The sequence below is a fragment of the Ischnura elegans genome, chromosome 12 (assembly GCF_921293095.1).
Source record: "Ischnura elegans chromosome 12, ioIscEleg1.1, whole genome shotgun sequence".
Taxonomy (NCBI): Eukaryota; Metazoa; Arthropoda; class Insecta; order Odonata; family Coenagrionidae; genus Ischnura; species Ischnura elegans.
In genome coordinates this window covers 41,247,432-41,263,346 of record NC_060257.1, presented here as the reverse complement: position 1 = coordinate 41,263,346, position 15,915 = coordinate 41,247,432, and the positions used below count along the sequence as shown (strand labels likewise).

Sequence of the window (15,915 nt, the reverse complement as noted above, 5' to 3'; positions counted from 1 at the left end):
AAGGTGGGGTTATTTTATAGCCAAAAGTGGTGATATATTTTTACAAAAGCGATGTTATTTTCCCCTGAAATCGGTGTTATTTTAACGGCAAAATATTTTATGTTGATTGAGAGCCATGCTTTCAGTGGCCCAACTTTTGCTCTAAATTTAGGATATTATTGACAGAGGATAATTTAAGCAATAATATACATGGAGTATTGACTGAATTCACCAATTTTATACATTTTATCCTTCGCGTATCCATATATCGAGCTTACATTGAGAAATTACTTTTAAATGCCTGTAATTTCAAATGAAATATTGCTATTGCGACCAAATTGTCTTCTTTTAGATTTGTTCTCTTATCTGTTAAAACAGTGCCATGAAATCTTTCCGAGTCCAAATTTGCAGAGGGGTTCCAAATTGCTTAAAAGCACTTAGATACAAACGATGTCTCAGACAATTTGAGCTCCTGCGTAATTTCTGTAATTCTCCCAACCCCAGCATCAACTTCTCTGTCTCCATTGACTCGTAGCCATGAATTTTTTGTATATAAGTCAGGGTTCACGTCTGTCGTGGGAACTTCTTGGGGATCAAAAACTGAGATATTTTCAAGTACCTATTTTTCTGCTTAGGTCATCTACCATAAGAGAACTACGTTTGGTTTTAGAGCAGCTGCTTTGTCATGTTTTGCAAATGTGATAAGTGGTTTCATCGAAAAAAGTACTCTTATGAATATTCTTGAGGCTCATTTTTAACTTTCTTAACTCTTTCGAGATGGTGGAGTTCCCTCCTTAGGATGAATGCAGGACTGAGCCCCAAGAAAGTCTTCGGTCCCCTCTGTATGGAGCATTTACGTTGGACATTTATTAAGAAGGGTCTTGTGGATTATCACACTCTCTCGACACCAACCTTTTTCGATCCTTACTAGTGGGGACTCTCAGGGCCAGATTTACCGTAAGGCAAAATAGGCACATGCCTAGGGGTGTCGCAGTCCAAGGGATGCCTTCTGTCCCCTCATGCAAGTGGCTATGCCTTATCATAAAAATGGGGAGAGGGGGGGACTCAAGTGAGGAGGGGCGCTAAATAGAGAGGTGCCTATAGCATAACTTAAGGTAAATCCGGCCCTGGGAACTCCACATTATCTCGGACTCCGAGGGTAGTTGGTCTCCCTCCTTTTGCAGTTTATAACCCTATATAGAGGCATTGGCTCCCTGTCAACTCATGCTTTGTTTATATGAATTAGCTGTATGGATAATTGTCGCTTGCACATAAATTGCAGACTTCCAATTGAATTCCTCATTTTATTGTGAGAATTTTCAAATTTTGAACAAAGCTCTACGGTCAACGGATTTAATGCATTAAAAATTTCCATGTTGATTTTTATAAAGAGATTGAGATATATGTTAATATTTATGGTAGAATTACGTTTAAAAATTGTAATTGCTGTTCAAAATACAAATAATTCAATTCTTAGTTTATATTTTTTGAGAGAGAAGCAAATATTTACTTTGCTAACTAACTGAATGAACAATTGTGTGACTGCGGTCCCTTGCCACAAAGAGGGGTAATATAAGACGAGGGGTCTAGGTACATGCTCCCGAATTTCGGCGGTTACAGCCTGTGTTGGGTCCCAATACCAAGACTTTACGAACCCACGAATATCATAACAGGAGAGCAAGGAAACCTGTATTTTCGGCATTCGTCCGTCTGCGTAGGAAAATCTCAGACGAAAATTTTCGGGTTTCGTCTCCCGGGACAGGAAACCTCCTGCCGCATATTTTCGCCGTTAGTAGCGAAAGGGTTAACTCTCTTTAGAATGTGAGTGCATTAGGATAGTTTCAACCCTCCAGTAATTTGATTAAGTCAATCAGCAGATTCACATGCCATTTTGGCAACTTTTTAGACATCGTGTAAACGCGGTTTCGACATCCTCCTAACAAACAAGTCGCCTGATTGCCTCCAATTGTCTCTTTGTGGAAATCATGCATTTTTTCACTGCATGGGCCGCTTTCCGATGCGACGAATTTTCGCGGGCCGCCGTTCACGGCACATCGCCATGAAATCCAGAGAGTCGTCTCATCGGAAAGCGGCCTGAATTTCACGGCGCCGTACCGGAAACGGCAGCCGGCGAAAAGTCGTTTCGGCTAAAAGCTGCCTCAATGTAGCTCCGTGTATATTTCAAGGCATAGACGGCGCACCGCCGCTTTTTGCCGTTTTCAGACGTGCCGGCTATGCTGCGGCCTTTGATGTCATATTTCGATAGGGAAGGCATTTTTAAAAACCCTCTTGCGCGTATTATTTTCGTATGAGTTTATTTACGTTCATTATGAATATATCAGATCAGTTACTAGTTTTCTTTCGCTATTAATGCTTCATCCCCTCCGGGAACATTTTTAATGCACTGAGTTAGAGTCGCTTAAATTTTTATACTAAAGTTGAAAACATTACTCCGCGATTTATCGCTGATGAATCATTTACGAATATCATTTTATATTGCGCAGTACCGTTATTCAACCTCATACTGTTGAAAATTAGCCAAGAAAGCTATTAAAATCTCCGGTTCATTAGAAAAATATGGCTTAAATATACGCCTCGAAAAAAAAAATTTCGTGGGAGAAGCATGACCAGAGTAAAAATAATGATGAAAATCGCATCTGAGTTGGTGAAAATTGCCCTTGAATTGGAGAAAATCGTGATTAACACGAAATTCGCGTATTCGCGGGAAAACCCCGGAATTCGCGTTATCGCTTTGTGACTTTTGCATGTCCCAAGTGATGTATCTAAAATCTAAAAACGATCTTGGTACGGCCTGTGGGGTATAAAATGTGTATGGCATATCATATGAAGATATTTTTCACTCTGATTTGTATGGTATTTTTGATCCAAATATGGATGCACATTATAATGGAAAGATTATTATTGTTACTTTGTTGCCTATCTTCTCTTTAGGGAAACAGGGTATTGATAAATACCACTATGGTCTTAGGTTTGCAGGAGGGGTAAGATGAGCTCCTCCTTGTGATAGTGCGTCAGCATACGTGGCTAAAGCCTGAATCTTGCGATCATGTTTTTCATCCCTTTCGAGGGACAGCTCTAGCAATTTGTTCCAATGACGTTGGAAAAAATTTTCTGCGATGGCTTGAAAGATTTTTCGTGATCATTTTCCGAAATGACTTGAGGGATGGATATTCCATCCCATTTTCCATCATTCGCTTTCTTTGCTGAAACCATCGTTGGCACCATCCTTGAGCCAATCAGAATGCAGCACCACTGACAGTGATTGTTGATTAGTCAGGCAGCAAGAGGACTGTGAGATCTAGTGAAATTGTTAAACAGGCCATGCGAGTATTATGGCATACAAACAATGCTAGAGGGTAGAATGTTGGGTAAACGAGGGAGAGGAAGGAAGAGAATAGGATTGTTAGATAGCATGAAACGGAGTAGGCCATATCCAAAATTGAAGAGGAAAGTCCATGAAGAGGGGGAAATCTACCAGAATGCTTTGCAAATACTCTATGCAAACCTACCTTAATTAGCAGAATACTTTAATAAAAATTACTTTTCCGACCCCCCCAAATGCAGGGTTACAAGCCCTTCCAAAAACTTCAATCCCACTCTGAGAAACCTCTGGACACATTTGCATTAATACCCTTAATATAGGTATTTATTTCGGCCTTGATAAGACGGAACAACCCTACAGCACATATGCCTCAGTGGCGGTGGGGCAAAGTCCTCGCCTGCAAAACCAAAGGTCGCAGGTTCGAGTCCCGCCTGGGTCACTAATTGGATATTATTAACCCTTATCCAGGGCGTGGATGTTTATGCACGTTTGATTGTTAAAAAGTTATCAAAAACTCCGATGTAAAGGGCGAGAAGTGCTGAGGAAGGATCTGAGGTTTTCCCGGCGTATGATGATGTTGAAGTTGTTTTGGGTTTTCCACCGGGTGAGGTTCTGCATCTCTGCGAACGTTTCGATGGAGAACCTCACCCGGTGGGAAACCCGAAACAACTTCAACATCGGTGAATAAGTGCTGTTTTCGGAGGTTTGGAAATAAATATCTTGAGACATGATGGCCTGATGAAGACATTCGTTGAGGGACCAGTAGATGGTAAGAACGGGAAAGGAAGACTTCGAATAAATAAATGAAACAGGTAAAGAAGGATGAAAGAGAAGAAATACGTAGGTGTGAAAAGATTAGCTAATAGGAGAATTGAATGGAGAGCTGCGTCAAACCAATCTTATGATTGTTGACCACTGATGACGATATGCTTATTAACAAATACGTTACTGGATGCACAGAGTGAGAAATAAGGTGATATTTAGAAGAAAAGGAGAAGAGAGGACAATATGGATCACCGTACGCCGATAAAAAACGATTGGAATTGGCCACATAACCAGACACAGTAGCTGCGTTGGAAACATAATCGAGGCAAAAATTGTTGGAAAAGTCTCCAGAGAAGACGAAGTAACCAAGGATAAATGTAGGACAGATCAAGATGTATATGGGTAAGAAGAGCCTCAGCCAGTTAAAAGAACTGGCATGGGATAGGGAGAAATTGATGGCCACAGAATAGCAACATTAGGATTGTAATACTATGCATGAATAACGAAGGATTTTATTATCATGCGTACAATGGTGGGAGCCGCGCGCGTATTGTGGGTTGCGTACAACTAGATTCATATACTGTATCGCGGGCAGTAAACGTTCAGGAAGAGCAGCACTGTGCATTACATTACAAGGTGGGCCGAAAAATAGCTAATTTCCACCATCAAATTTGCCCAATTTGGGAAAGTTGCCAGCTTTTATCAGCGTTTCAGATCCGATTTTTTTCAAAATCGTATAATATTAACCACTGCCCCCGATCCCTTGTTTAAAATTTTGCGAAAATTCGGCCGAATTTGGAGGCAAACTTCTATGGAGTAGAAATAATTGCAACGAAGCCCGTTTTAGCAATTAAAAAATATAAATAAGACAGTCAAAATTATAATAACGTAGTTTAAAGTCTAAAGACTTGACAGGTTTTACTATAGTTGAGAATGATCAACAAATTTCGAGTGTATTGCCACAATTGGTGCCACCACCAGATCCATTACGCTCATTAGTTTCTGGGATGGGACATGATTCTGAAGGAGAAGGATGAGTGAAATAAAAAAAGAAAGCAATAGTTTAGGTTATTGCTGATGAAATTTTAATAGACACGATTTCGTAGCCGAAATAAAGTCATGACAATCAATCAATCCAATACTTTTTGCACGTGTGTTATTGGAGGAGAAATGTGATAATGGCTGATGACCTTCTGGTTGGTTGGCTGGCAGAATTGGACGCCTCCCATGAATCCTTATATCCTTCAGTACTTGATGGAGTATCCGTGCTGCTCTACGGGCTCCACTTCGTAGGCCACGTGGTATCCGGTGTGGTAGGTGATGGGGGCAGGGATGACGGCGGGGGCAGAGTATGCGACAGCGGCCACGGGGGCGGCGATGGGGGCGGAGTAGGTGATGATGGTTCCAGGGGGTCCGGCAGGGGCGGCGGCGGCCAGGGCCAGCACGGCGGCGAAGATCACCTGCGGGAGACGAAGGAGGTCATTCGGGAAAGTCATGTAAAGAGCACTCACACCGCAAATACTGCCTCGTTCAGATTACGATAGTTCCAGCAATCGTTGAAAAATTTGCTGAAAAGCTGAAAAATTTTAAAATCTGAAATGTTGCGAATTCCGTTAAATAGCCTTGGCAGTCTTCGCACATCCCACCCGAAATGGGCTGGCAGTAAAAGGGCTAGTTTGACAAGGGTTTAAAAATGTAACTTTTGGTCGTAGAGAACAATCAAAGAACTACGAAGAATCTGGCTACGAAGAAATGTAAGCGGTAAACCTTTTGCATTCATTCTCAGTCAGGTCTCTCTCGGAGTCTCAGGCGCTCATATTTCCCTAAATTTGCTGTAATTCACTATAGATAGGCGCTTAAGCCAAGCTTAACAGTGAAATAGCTTAGATTGGGTGCCTTAGTCCCATCTATATTGTCAAAACTTCTTTTTTGAGACTTTGATGAAAAGTACCGGTTCAAGTCTAAAGTATATTTTTGAAATTTATTTTTCTCCTTCAGTTACTGTTCTTTGTTCCAAATATATTTCATCTCTAATGACTTAAAAAGATATCATGCTATTATGTCATTAATTTTGATAAATTTACCCTCAAAAGAAGTTCTTTTAGAAGCTTTAAATCCTTTTTATGCTCTCCTCCAATACCCATTAAAATACGAATAGGTCAAGATTATTAGAATATGCATTTAATGACTCACTATTCCATTATAAAACGTAATATGGTAGAACGAGTGCGTTAGTTTAATTAGTTAGCGCTAATTGACGAATAAATTCTCTCCGGTATTCGAACTAGTTTGTTCTTGTACGTACAATTTATTTTGAGATACTTATCAAATTATCGAAGAAATTAGATACGATGATACGAGCTACTATAAACGCAAATTATCTGGCAGCGCTTCATCCTCAGGAAAGTTTGGAAAATATGGTGTTGCTGAAGCAGATTCAGAAGAATCGTCTATGTGATAATCTCATCTATGTTCCATTAATAGTCATCATCAGTTACATCAAGTTTATCTAAGTGTTGAGTATATAAATTTTATAGAATAACATCAAGGTGTTATTTATCTGGCATTTTATCACTGAATGTGAATAAACTCGATGGTTTCAGGCTTTACTTAGTGAAAATCCATAGTAAAGAATAAAAATGTATGGTACTTTTTTCACAGAAATGAAGATGTCGCCTCTGCGACGAGGTTTTATCCCCCAAACCCCGCCCCCTCGCTGCGTCACTGATTTTCGATACCCTAAGACAACGGTTCCCAACATTTTTTTTCCTCCCGTACCGCTCTATATGTATGTAACTAATATTGTACCCCTAAAATGTAACTTTCACATTTTATTACATAATTTCACTACGGGAAGGTTGCACTTTTAGTTATAAATAATTGTATAAATATGGGTTACGTAGTGTCCGCCATTACCGATTATTTTCAGCGTACCCCCGACTGATTCATCGCGTAACCCCAACGGGTATACATACCACCGGTTGGGAACCGCTGCCCTTACAAATAAGGCTGCAAACAAAAATTCTCCACAAAGTCAGCAACGGCGCCAGACTCGACGCCCTGGAGCAGCTAGAAATTCTTCGAGGCCAAAATTCCCCGTCATTGATGTTAGTCAACGAACAATTGCATTCTTGGAATTCCCCCATTCTCAATGTGTTTTCTCAACCTACTGCCCTCCCCCTCTAAGTCTCCCTCACAACCCTGGCCACTCCACCCTTCCTCCCCCGCCTACATACTCCACCTCCCCTCCCTTTCCTACTGGCCCCTGACTTGATGCTGCCACCCAATCCCCCTTAACCCCCCCACCCTACCACCCAATTCATGACGCTGTCGACCGTTCCCCTAACTTCCCCTCCTCCCTCTTGACTACTATATAAGTGGAAACAACTCTCTCAAAAGTGCCTGATGATGATACTATGTATTCGAAACCGGTCGCAGTAATTATTAAATTGTGGAACTTGTCATTGTATTTCCTTTTTTGTTTCATCATGAAGGAGTTCCATCATGTTTCGCCTGACACGATTCAATTTGCAAAATTAACAACAACAAGCCATTATTTCCACAACCGTTCTTTACCAATTAAATTTTTCCCATGAATCAATGGGCTTCAATATGTAAAATAAATTACTCGTCCAAATATATACAGCGTCATTTCTTTAACTTCCTCAAATAATTCTCCACTGAGACCGTAAACGAAGGGATAAAGCAGCAGATAATATCTCAAGAGCCATTAACACAAAACTCCTCTGTAGTGGAATGCCACAATATGAATTGAACCCAGGAAATAAACTTTTTTGCCCATAGCACTTGATTTCACAATTACTTAAAGAAAATTAGAGCAAGAAAAGAAAAAAATTAAAGTTGAGGGAAATAAAAAAAATAGATTGTGATTGAATTACGAAATGAATATATCAATGGATAATATCAGAGCTTCGCCTTAGAGCAAGATAACTTCGATGCCGTAAAACCCCGTCTGCTTATACTTATTGCTATCGTACGATCGAATAAGAAAACATATTATAGAGATATGAACATAAATTGAGAGGATATTCGTTAATATTGTGAGGATTGACACAAATTTTATTTAATTAATATCCTGACTAGATATACCTCAGATAGTAATTCTCATAAGGTTGCACTTATTTTTATGGGGAAATGAGAGTTAAATATGAGAAAAATATCTAAATAAGCCATTGGGGGCAGTGTTTTCTCTACCAATTAATGTGACGAATTATTTTGGGTTATTTACCGCATACGGTTATTGAAGGCCAACGCGTTGATAGGCAATCCAGGACAATTACCCCAAACATGATGTCTGAAATTGCGATCGAAACGCCTGATCCCCACTAGTTCACCCGCACGAAAATTCGAGATGAAAAATTCAGAAACCCTTATCCATGATGCATCGTATTTGATGCATATATTACGCAAGTTGGCTCTTCCCAGGCGAATAATATTGATCAATTATTGTATGATTATTCAGCTATTCTCACAGAAGGTCAAAGAATCGACATCTACCTTTGTCTACATCTTCATAATACCCCGCAAGCCGCCTTAAAGGTGTGTGGCAGGGGGTGTTGGGATACCAGCCGTTTACAAATAAAAAGGAAGTGCCTTGAGGAAATTACGATTAGCATTTGTTGAAATCCTTTATGGTTCGCGGGAAAAACGAATTCCCATATCTATCCGTTCGGCAAAACATCGCTCTTAATTTATCGCTTCTGTCGGACCTGGAAATATAGTGCGGCTCTAATATTATGTTCTCCGTGTCGCTCTCAAAGATATCCATTCTCAGTTGTTTGAGTAATCTAAGCCTAGCGCGCAGCCTCCGAGACTCCAGCGGCTCCCAGCCAAATTCGCTTAACATCTGGGTAACGCTATCTGTACGTCCGTAGCGGTTTTTGACAAACTGTTCAGCCTTCCTTCGTTATTGCAAATATCCGGAATATGAAGGATCAGGTACCGACAAAAACGTCGACCTACTGCGATATAATCCACTGGTAAACCACGTATCCTAGACTGAAAAAAATCGGAATGAACCCAACTACTTACGAGCTTGTACATGGCGATGTGGTGCGGTTGACGCTGTTCCTTTGTCAAGAGGATTCCGTCTCGATCGCTGATCGTCAATGGGTACTTCAGTGTACCTGTCCCTCGGTCTTTATATATGGAAGGGGTGGAGTCCGGAAGGGGTTGCAAAGCTGAGGATGTCGGGATGCCTGGGGAGGGGGAAGAGGGGCGATACTTCGGATGACTGGGGCCCCACCCCGCTGACCTTGCCTCCCGCGCCCCGGAAAGAACTTGACTTCACAGTGTGTGAGAATCTGTCGCAGCGTCCCATAAGGAAGCAGGCATGATGGGTGACAAGGGGAGACTCATCTCTGGGTGCTATAATCAAATGCTTCAAATTATATTAAAAATATTGAGGATTCGATATTAAAAAAAATACCCTTAACATCTAACGATGTGAAGATGGTAACTTCTTGAAAGTTTTTTTTGATTCAATGATTATGTTTTTAATTATTAGGTGCGATTATTTTCTTAATATCATTTATCAATCTTGCCATGTCTCATTCCCCAGCGAATAAATGAATCTCTTTCTCTGTCTTTATATCCACGTATATTATATTTTTGTTCCTAATTATTCTTAGCCTGTAATATTTGTTTTGATTGTTTACTTTTATATTTCAAGTTTGTTACTGCGTCACTGTGAAATGGCAGAAATGCTCTATGTGAGCATTTACATAAATAAATATATTTAAAAGAGCTACAACGTAAAAATATCGACTGGATGAAACAACCAGACGAGGCCAGTAGCACACAGCTGTGTGATATTTTCATTATTTTAAAATAAAAAACAAATAATAATTACAAAATCAACAAATATTCAAGACTAGATGACGCGGCAAACTTCGCATCGACTTCATATATTATGGTATAATACCATGTAAGTGGGCATGAAATGGTCGTGCACAATATGCTTTGTGCTAAACGAAGTCATTTGAAAACATCTGTTATACTCTTGAATGTTGCCCAAGAAGTGTTTAGAGTCATTTCCCAATCCAGAAACTAATGACCGTAATGGATCTGGTAGTGGCATCAATGGTGGAAAATTTACGTTTCCACCAGAACAGCATAACCCAGTAGATTCACCTCTGTATTATAACGCCATACCATACAGACAATTCAGATTTTCAATTCCTCAAGCGTTATTGATTTTTCGACACAATAATCTACTTCCAGATCGTAGTTGAATGCTACTCGCTCCAGGATAACAGGAGCACTACGTCTGCGGAATTTCTCAATTTCATTGTGTCGTGCTCGCTGTTGCTGTGCTTCAAATATTGGTTTGATGAAGGTCGCAACTCGATTCTTTCATTAATATTATCTATTAATGACTTAATATAATTCTTGATCACAAATAACCAACATTATCTTCACGCTTCGTGAGTGTTGATCAAAACAATTTGCATATATTTATTTCTCGGACAGCATTACTGTCAAGGGTATAGTGGGATTTAGAGACAAGAAAAACATCCAAAACGAGTATGCATCATCGAATATACATAATATTAATTATAATGCTAGGTTTCATTTAGAAAAAACATTGTTTGACGATTTGATCTCGAAAAAAATATCGTAATATTTTAGCCCACTTTTATTGAATCCATAACTTTTTACGCTGTACGACGTCGAATTCACAATATTTCCAATAGGTCAGCATAAAAAGTGCTACTGAATTATTTTGTACCAAAAATACAATGTTTTTTGTGCATTATTAGCCACTAGCCCAGCATTTATAGTTGTTTTGTTTCCACAATATTTGTTTGTTTTCTTTTTGCTCACGTTTTCCTCAATGTCGGATAGATAAAATAATTTGTCACTGAGCTTAAGGTAACGATAGGAATCAGCTAGGAAAAATGTAGGATGCAGTCTCCTCTTCTCAGAATCGTAGTTTTATGAATGAGGGTTCCTTCAAATGATGGTAAACTTTGCCGAAATCATGAAAATTTCCAATTGGAGAATTTATTAGAGTCATCAGAAGAATTCTTCGTTTATCCACTTTGCTTTATCGAAGCGCATGGTAATATTACAGACTAAACATAAACATGAGAGATGCTCGGAAACTGCAATCAAGATTGAAATGGCTAAATCGGAGATTACGTGATGGGCCTGATTGGTTGAGCACGACAATAACATATATTTTCATCTTTTTCAATTCGATTAAATAATGCTATTTCCAATTAATTAAAATATAACGGCACAGGAGGAGTATCAGTAATTTAATGCAATATATTTTTTTTTAATTTCCATACCACCGAAAACAGCTCTATACGGCCTTTTACATCAGGGTTATTCAGTGGCGCCGACTCCATAGGGCAAAAATTCGTTATAGGGGGGTGGAAAAGATTTATCAGGCTTGTCAATTTTTCCCGGAGTGTCGAGTTATCAAGAGTCGAGCTTTCAGGGGTCTAATGTTGATCATATGGCTCTTTTAAAATGCTAAAAATACTTTAAAACTCACTATTTATAAAATTTCCCGGGGCAAGACCCCCAGTATGGACCCCTCAATATTGTATTGTTTATAAGCCGGCACCTCTTAGGTTATTAACATGTTAATAGTTTTACATACACAAAAAACCATGCCCTGTATAAGGGTAATTTACCCAGTCGGGGCTCGAAACCCCGACCTCCTGTTTGGCAAGCGAGGACTTCACCCCACCGCCACCGGGTATTTGTACGTATTAGTATTTGTTAGGTATTTTACATGTTAGGTATTAGTTGACTAACTTTCTACATACAGAGGAAAGTTAAAGTTGGGTATTTCCATATTGAGATCTGGTCAATTCTCAGCAAATATAGAACCATCTTAAATACAACATTTTCAACGGCAATAATCAAAAGGTTTCAGGCCAAGGGACTTAACTTCGCGGCCGATCAAAAAAAAAGAGACGCCCAAAATTTCGGCGTCGAAAGCCAGTGAGGACCTTGAGACTCGCAAGGATGACACCGGGAGAGAAACAGGTTGGAGCACCCGAATTAGGCGTGGCGCATTTGGGAGGGACATCTGCAAGTTCATTGCATAAATATTCATTTTTACAAACGTAAAACCCACTCCTGACAACTTACTAATTGACTCACTCACTCACACAAATATTTGGGGTGAACGAGGCGAGATATGACAAACATTCACATAATTGACCCCCTCTAAATTCCTCTGAAACCATAGGAATAGTTGTCGAAACAGTTAATTTTCTATCTATGACAGTGTTGCCAACTGTCCCTATGCCTTCCTTTATTTTTGGGGGCCAAAAAAATCGATTTTTCATAAATGCCATTTTTCGAATCTAGACCGCGTGGTACGTCGTTAAACCAATTTTCAGACCGATCGGAGAAGTGCGATTTCACTATTTCGTGAATTATTATATTAATAACGGAGGGAGATACGGTTTTGCGTCATAAAAACTAATCCAACATCATATTCGAGGGTTTTGGGGGGGGGGGGACGGGAAGGAGGCAGAGCCCCTCAGCGAGCGAAAGCGAGTAGTAATAGTAAGTACCAACACTTGAAATATAAATAAGTCTGCTCACCACTGCGACTACAGTATATGAGAGCAATATCGAAATGCCAAAATCCGAGATCAAGTGATAGATCTGATTAGTTGACTACGATGATGGCATTTGTTTTCATATTGTTTGCCTTAATTGTAAATTTTATAGCAATTTTTTTCTAAACTCCTTGAGGAGAAGTTGGTTAACTTACTGGGCCTTATTTGAAACGATTAAAATTGGCGTAAAACATCAATATGCTTACTATGTTGCCAAGGTTGAAAAAATTCCGTGAAATATCTTTTTATGAGGACGTATTTCCCCCACTCGACCAGACTTTCCGTATTTTGTAGCTGGTATCAAATTAATTGATTAAATTCAAGTAGCCTTAAATTGATTAAATTCTAGTACAAATGTACATTTTTATACGCACGGACAAGCTTCCCCACCGGAAACGATGGAAATTTATTGAATGAAAAGAATTTACAGGTAATAGAAGAACGTTGGTTTGTTGAAATATGGTATGACGGCCAGATGAAATATAAATACTAATATCTATCTGTAGACAACTAAAAACTTAGGACTTAGGATATGACATGACATTCCTGACGAAATTGTCAATCTCTACCAATGTACATCAATTTAAATTGAAAATGTCATTTTTTTAATGCGAAAAGTGTATAGCTGCCATGGGTGAACGAGGTCCTGGATTATTATTTTTTTTGCATACAAACCTTTTAATATCAGTTGATGCATTAAGCCTTTTGTTTGTTTAAGGTTTTTACATTTAAATTTGAACAGTTACTTTTTTGCATTAAGTTGAAAATTTACATAAAGTATTCTTAACATTATTTCGAAATGTCGAGATTTTTGTGTTACCTACTTATTGCGTTTATGTAAATAAATTTCAACACGTTATATTTTCGTAAATATTCTCTCAATAATTAAGAGCTGCGTATTATTTGGTGTATGAATTCTAATATTTCTTACATGTACCTGGATGTATCAATTGATGATGTTTATGTTATATGCATTCTTCAATGGAGCAGCATTACTGTTGTGTGTGATAGATTAATGCAAAATGTACTTTACATATCCTTAAGATAATTCTTAATTGTCAAGTTTTGTTTCATTTTGACGACTTTCATTTTATACTGTACCTACTCTTTTCTTGTAATTATTCCATAAGGCATTTTTCTCATTTTATTACTTACATTACCCTATATTGTCATATTACGGAGTCCAATCATGTAAAGGTATACTTCATACGCTCCAGAGAATATTATCCTAGGAAATTTATCATTATTATTCATTGATCAAAAATCATGTATTCAGTGAAATAAAGTATTTTATTGAAATATTAATCAATTGATATTTTTTTCCTGCAGTTCAAATCGATCGTTGACCCTTTTTCATCTAAATATAGTATGCTTACCTCTGTTTTAGTATTAATTTACTTGGAATGTTCGGAAATTAGTAGGAAGAAGGACTCATGTTTCATTTATATCATAACTGTTAGATAACGATACAAATCATATTAGTTACTAGTCTTAAATAAATAAAATTCTAGAAGTAATTTTTATTTTTGCTCACTCGAACAAGATTCACCATCGGAAACTATAGAAATTTATTGAATAAAATGAAATTACAGGTAAAATAGTGAAGAACGTTCATTTTTTGCAATGACCATTGGTAAAACACAACTAAAGCATGTAGAAAGAAACAACACAATTAAGCATTAATTCGGAACCCAGAAAAAGTTGCAAATGAAGATGAATAGAATATGTACGGCCGAAGCGTCCTCTGAGAAATGTTTGCCCTAAGTCTGAAAGTTTTGACCGAAGCCATTATTTCTCACTCCATAGAGGCATTCGGCTTGAAGAGGCTTGGCTTGAGACAAAGAAATGGGGGTTGCAGCATGTTCAGGATACGAAAACTTTGTAATTATTTCCTAGAGGTGACCGGCAGCTAAGGTCAGCGACCTACAGCGCCATAAGGAAAGGGTGTGGAATAAAGGGTGGAGAGAAACCTGGCATCAGTATTGGCCCACTCTTAACAAAAGGCGCCAAGGGGACCACGGCATAACGTCTCATCCGACGGACGGAGTATTGCGCTTGAAATGTCCTCCATACAACATTCGAGCAGGAATCGGGCAGTCTCTGAAAATTCTCTACCACCACAGGGATTTAAACCTGAGACTAGGGTGTGGGAAGCCAACACTCCAGCCACCACACCAACCCGCTCCCCTACGACAACTTGCTATCAACTGAGGAATTATCCCAAGAAATTAAAGCAATTGTGTTTTAAAAAGGTCTGTTATCAAATAAACTGAAGATATTACTGCAACATGTTGATATCTTTAATTTGAAACATCATCTATCCTTATTTGTGAACTGATCAGTTGTTGAATACTGTTATCATTCGCTCAAACAATTTCATTGGGTGTACCTGGAATAGCCTAGTTCTCTAAAATTCAAGTGTGGCCATCAAAATATGATGACGAAAACATGAAATAATAGATCTTATGAGTATGGAAAAACATTTAACTAGGTTCCTAGGGATGGACGGATATCGAAATTGACATAGTTACGAGAAATTTTAAGAGAACCATCATTCATACTGGGGACCGGGTTGGTGTGGTAGCTAGAGTGTTGGCTTCCCACCCGGCGGGCTCGGGTTCAAATCCCGGCAGTGGCAGAGAATTTTCAGAGACTGCCCGATCCCTGCTTGAATGTTGTGTGGAGGACATTTCAAGCGCAACACTCCGTCCGTCGGATGGGACGTTAAGCCGTGGTCCCCTTGGCGCCTTTCGTTAAGAGCAGGCTAACGCCGACGCCGGGTTTCTCTCCACCCTTCATTCCACACCCTTCCCTCATGGCGCAAATGACCTCAGATGTCGGTCGCCTCCTCCAAATACCATACCATCATTCATACTCGATCGGTGTTTGGTGACACAATACTTGTTTTAAAATATATTCAAATGTACAAGATGACGGCAAGACGAGTCGAAACTTAAGTTTAAAACTTAATAAAATCATGTGTAATTACAAAGTTTTTTTCCCTCTCATTATGTTAAGTCGATCTTATGAAGTAACCAACGAGACAACGAATTATATCAAGTTCGCCAGTGATGCAGGTATGGTATGGTATTTGGAGGAGGCGACCGACAGCTTATGTCATTTGCGCCATGAGGGAAGGGTAAGGAAGGAAGGGTGGAGAGAAACCCGGCGTCGGCATTAGCCTGATCTTAACGAAAGGCGCCGAGGGGACCACGGCTT

At 39.2% G+C, this 15,915-nt stretch overlaps 1 protein-coding gene across 1 annotated transcript; it reads right to left on the bottom strand.

Annotated features, from left to right (window-relative positions):
• Positions 1–5,149: 5,149 nt before the first annotated feature.
• Positions 5,150–9,245, bottom strand: LOC124169621 (cuticle protein 16.5-like). The gene is made up of 2 exons (XM_046548267.1): positions 9,140–9,245; positions 5,150–5,547 (listed from the first exon to the last, which is right to left on the bottom strand). The coding sequence occupies exons 1-2, from the start codon at positions 9,149–9,151 to the stop codon at positions 5,332–5,334; spliced, it is 228 nt and encodes a 75-aa protein (XP_046404223.1). The 5' UTR covers positions 9,152–9,245; the 3' UTR covers positions 5,150–5,331.
• Positions 9,246–15,915: the final 6,670 nt, after the last annotated feature.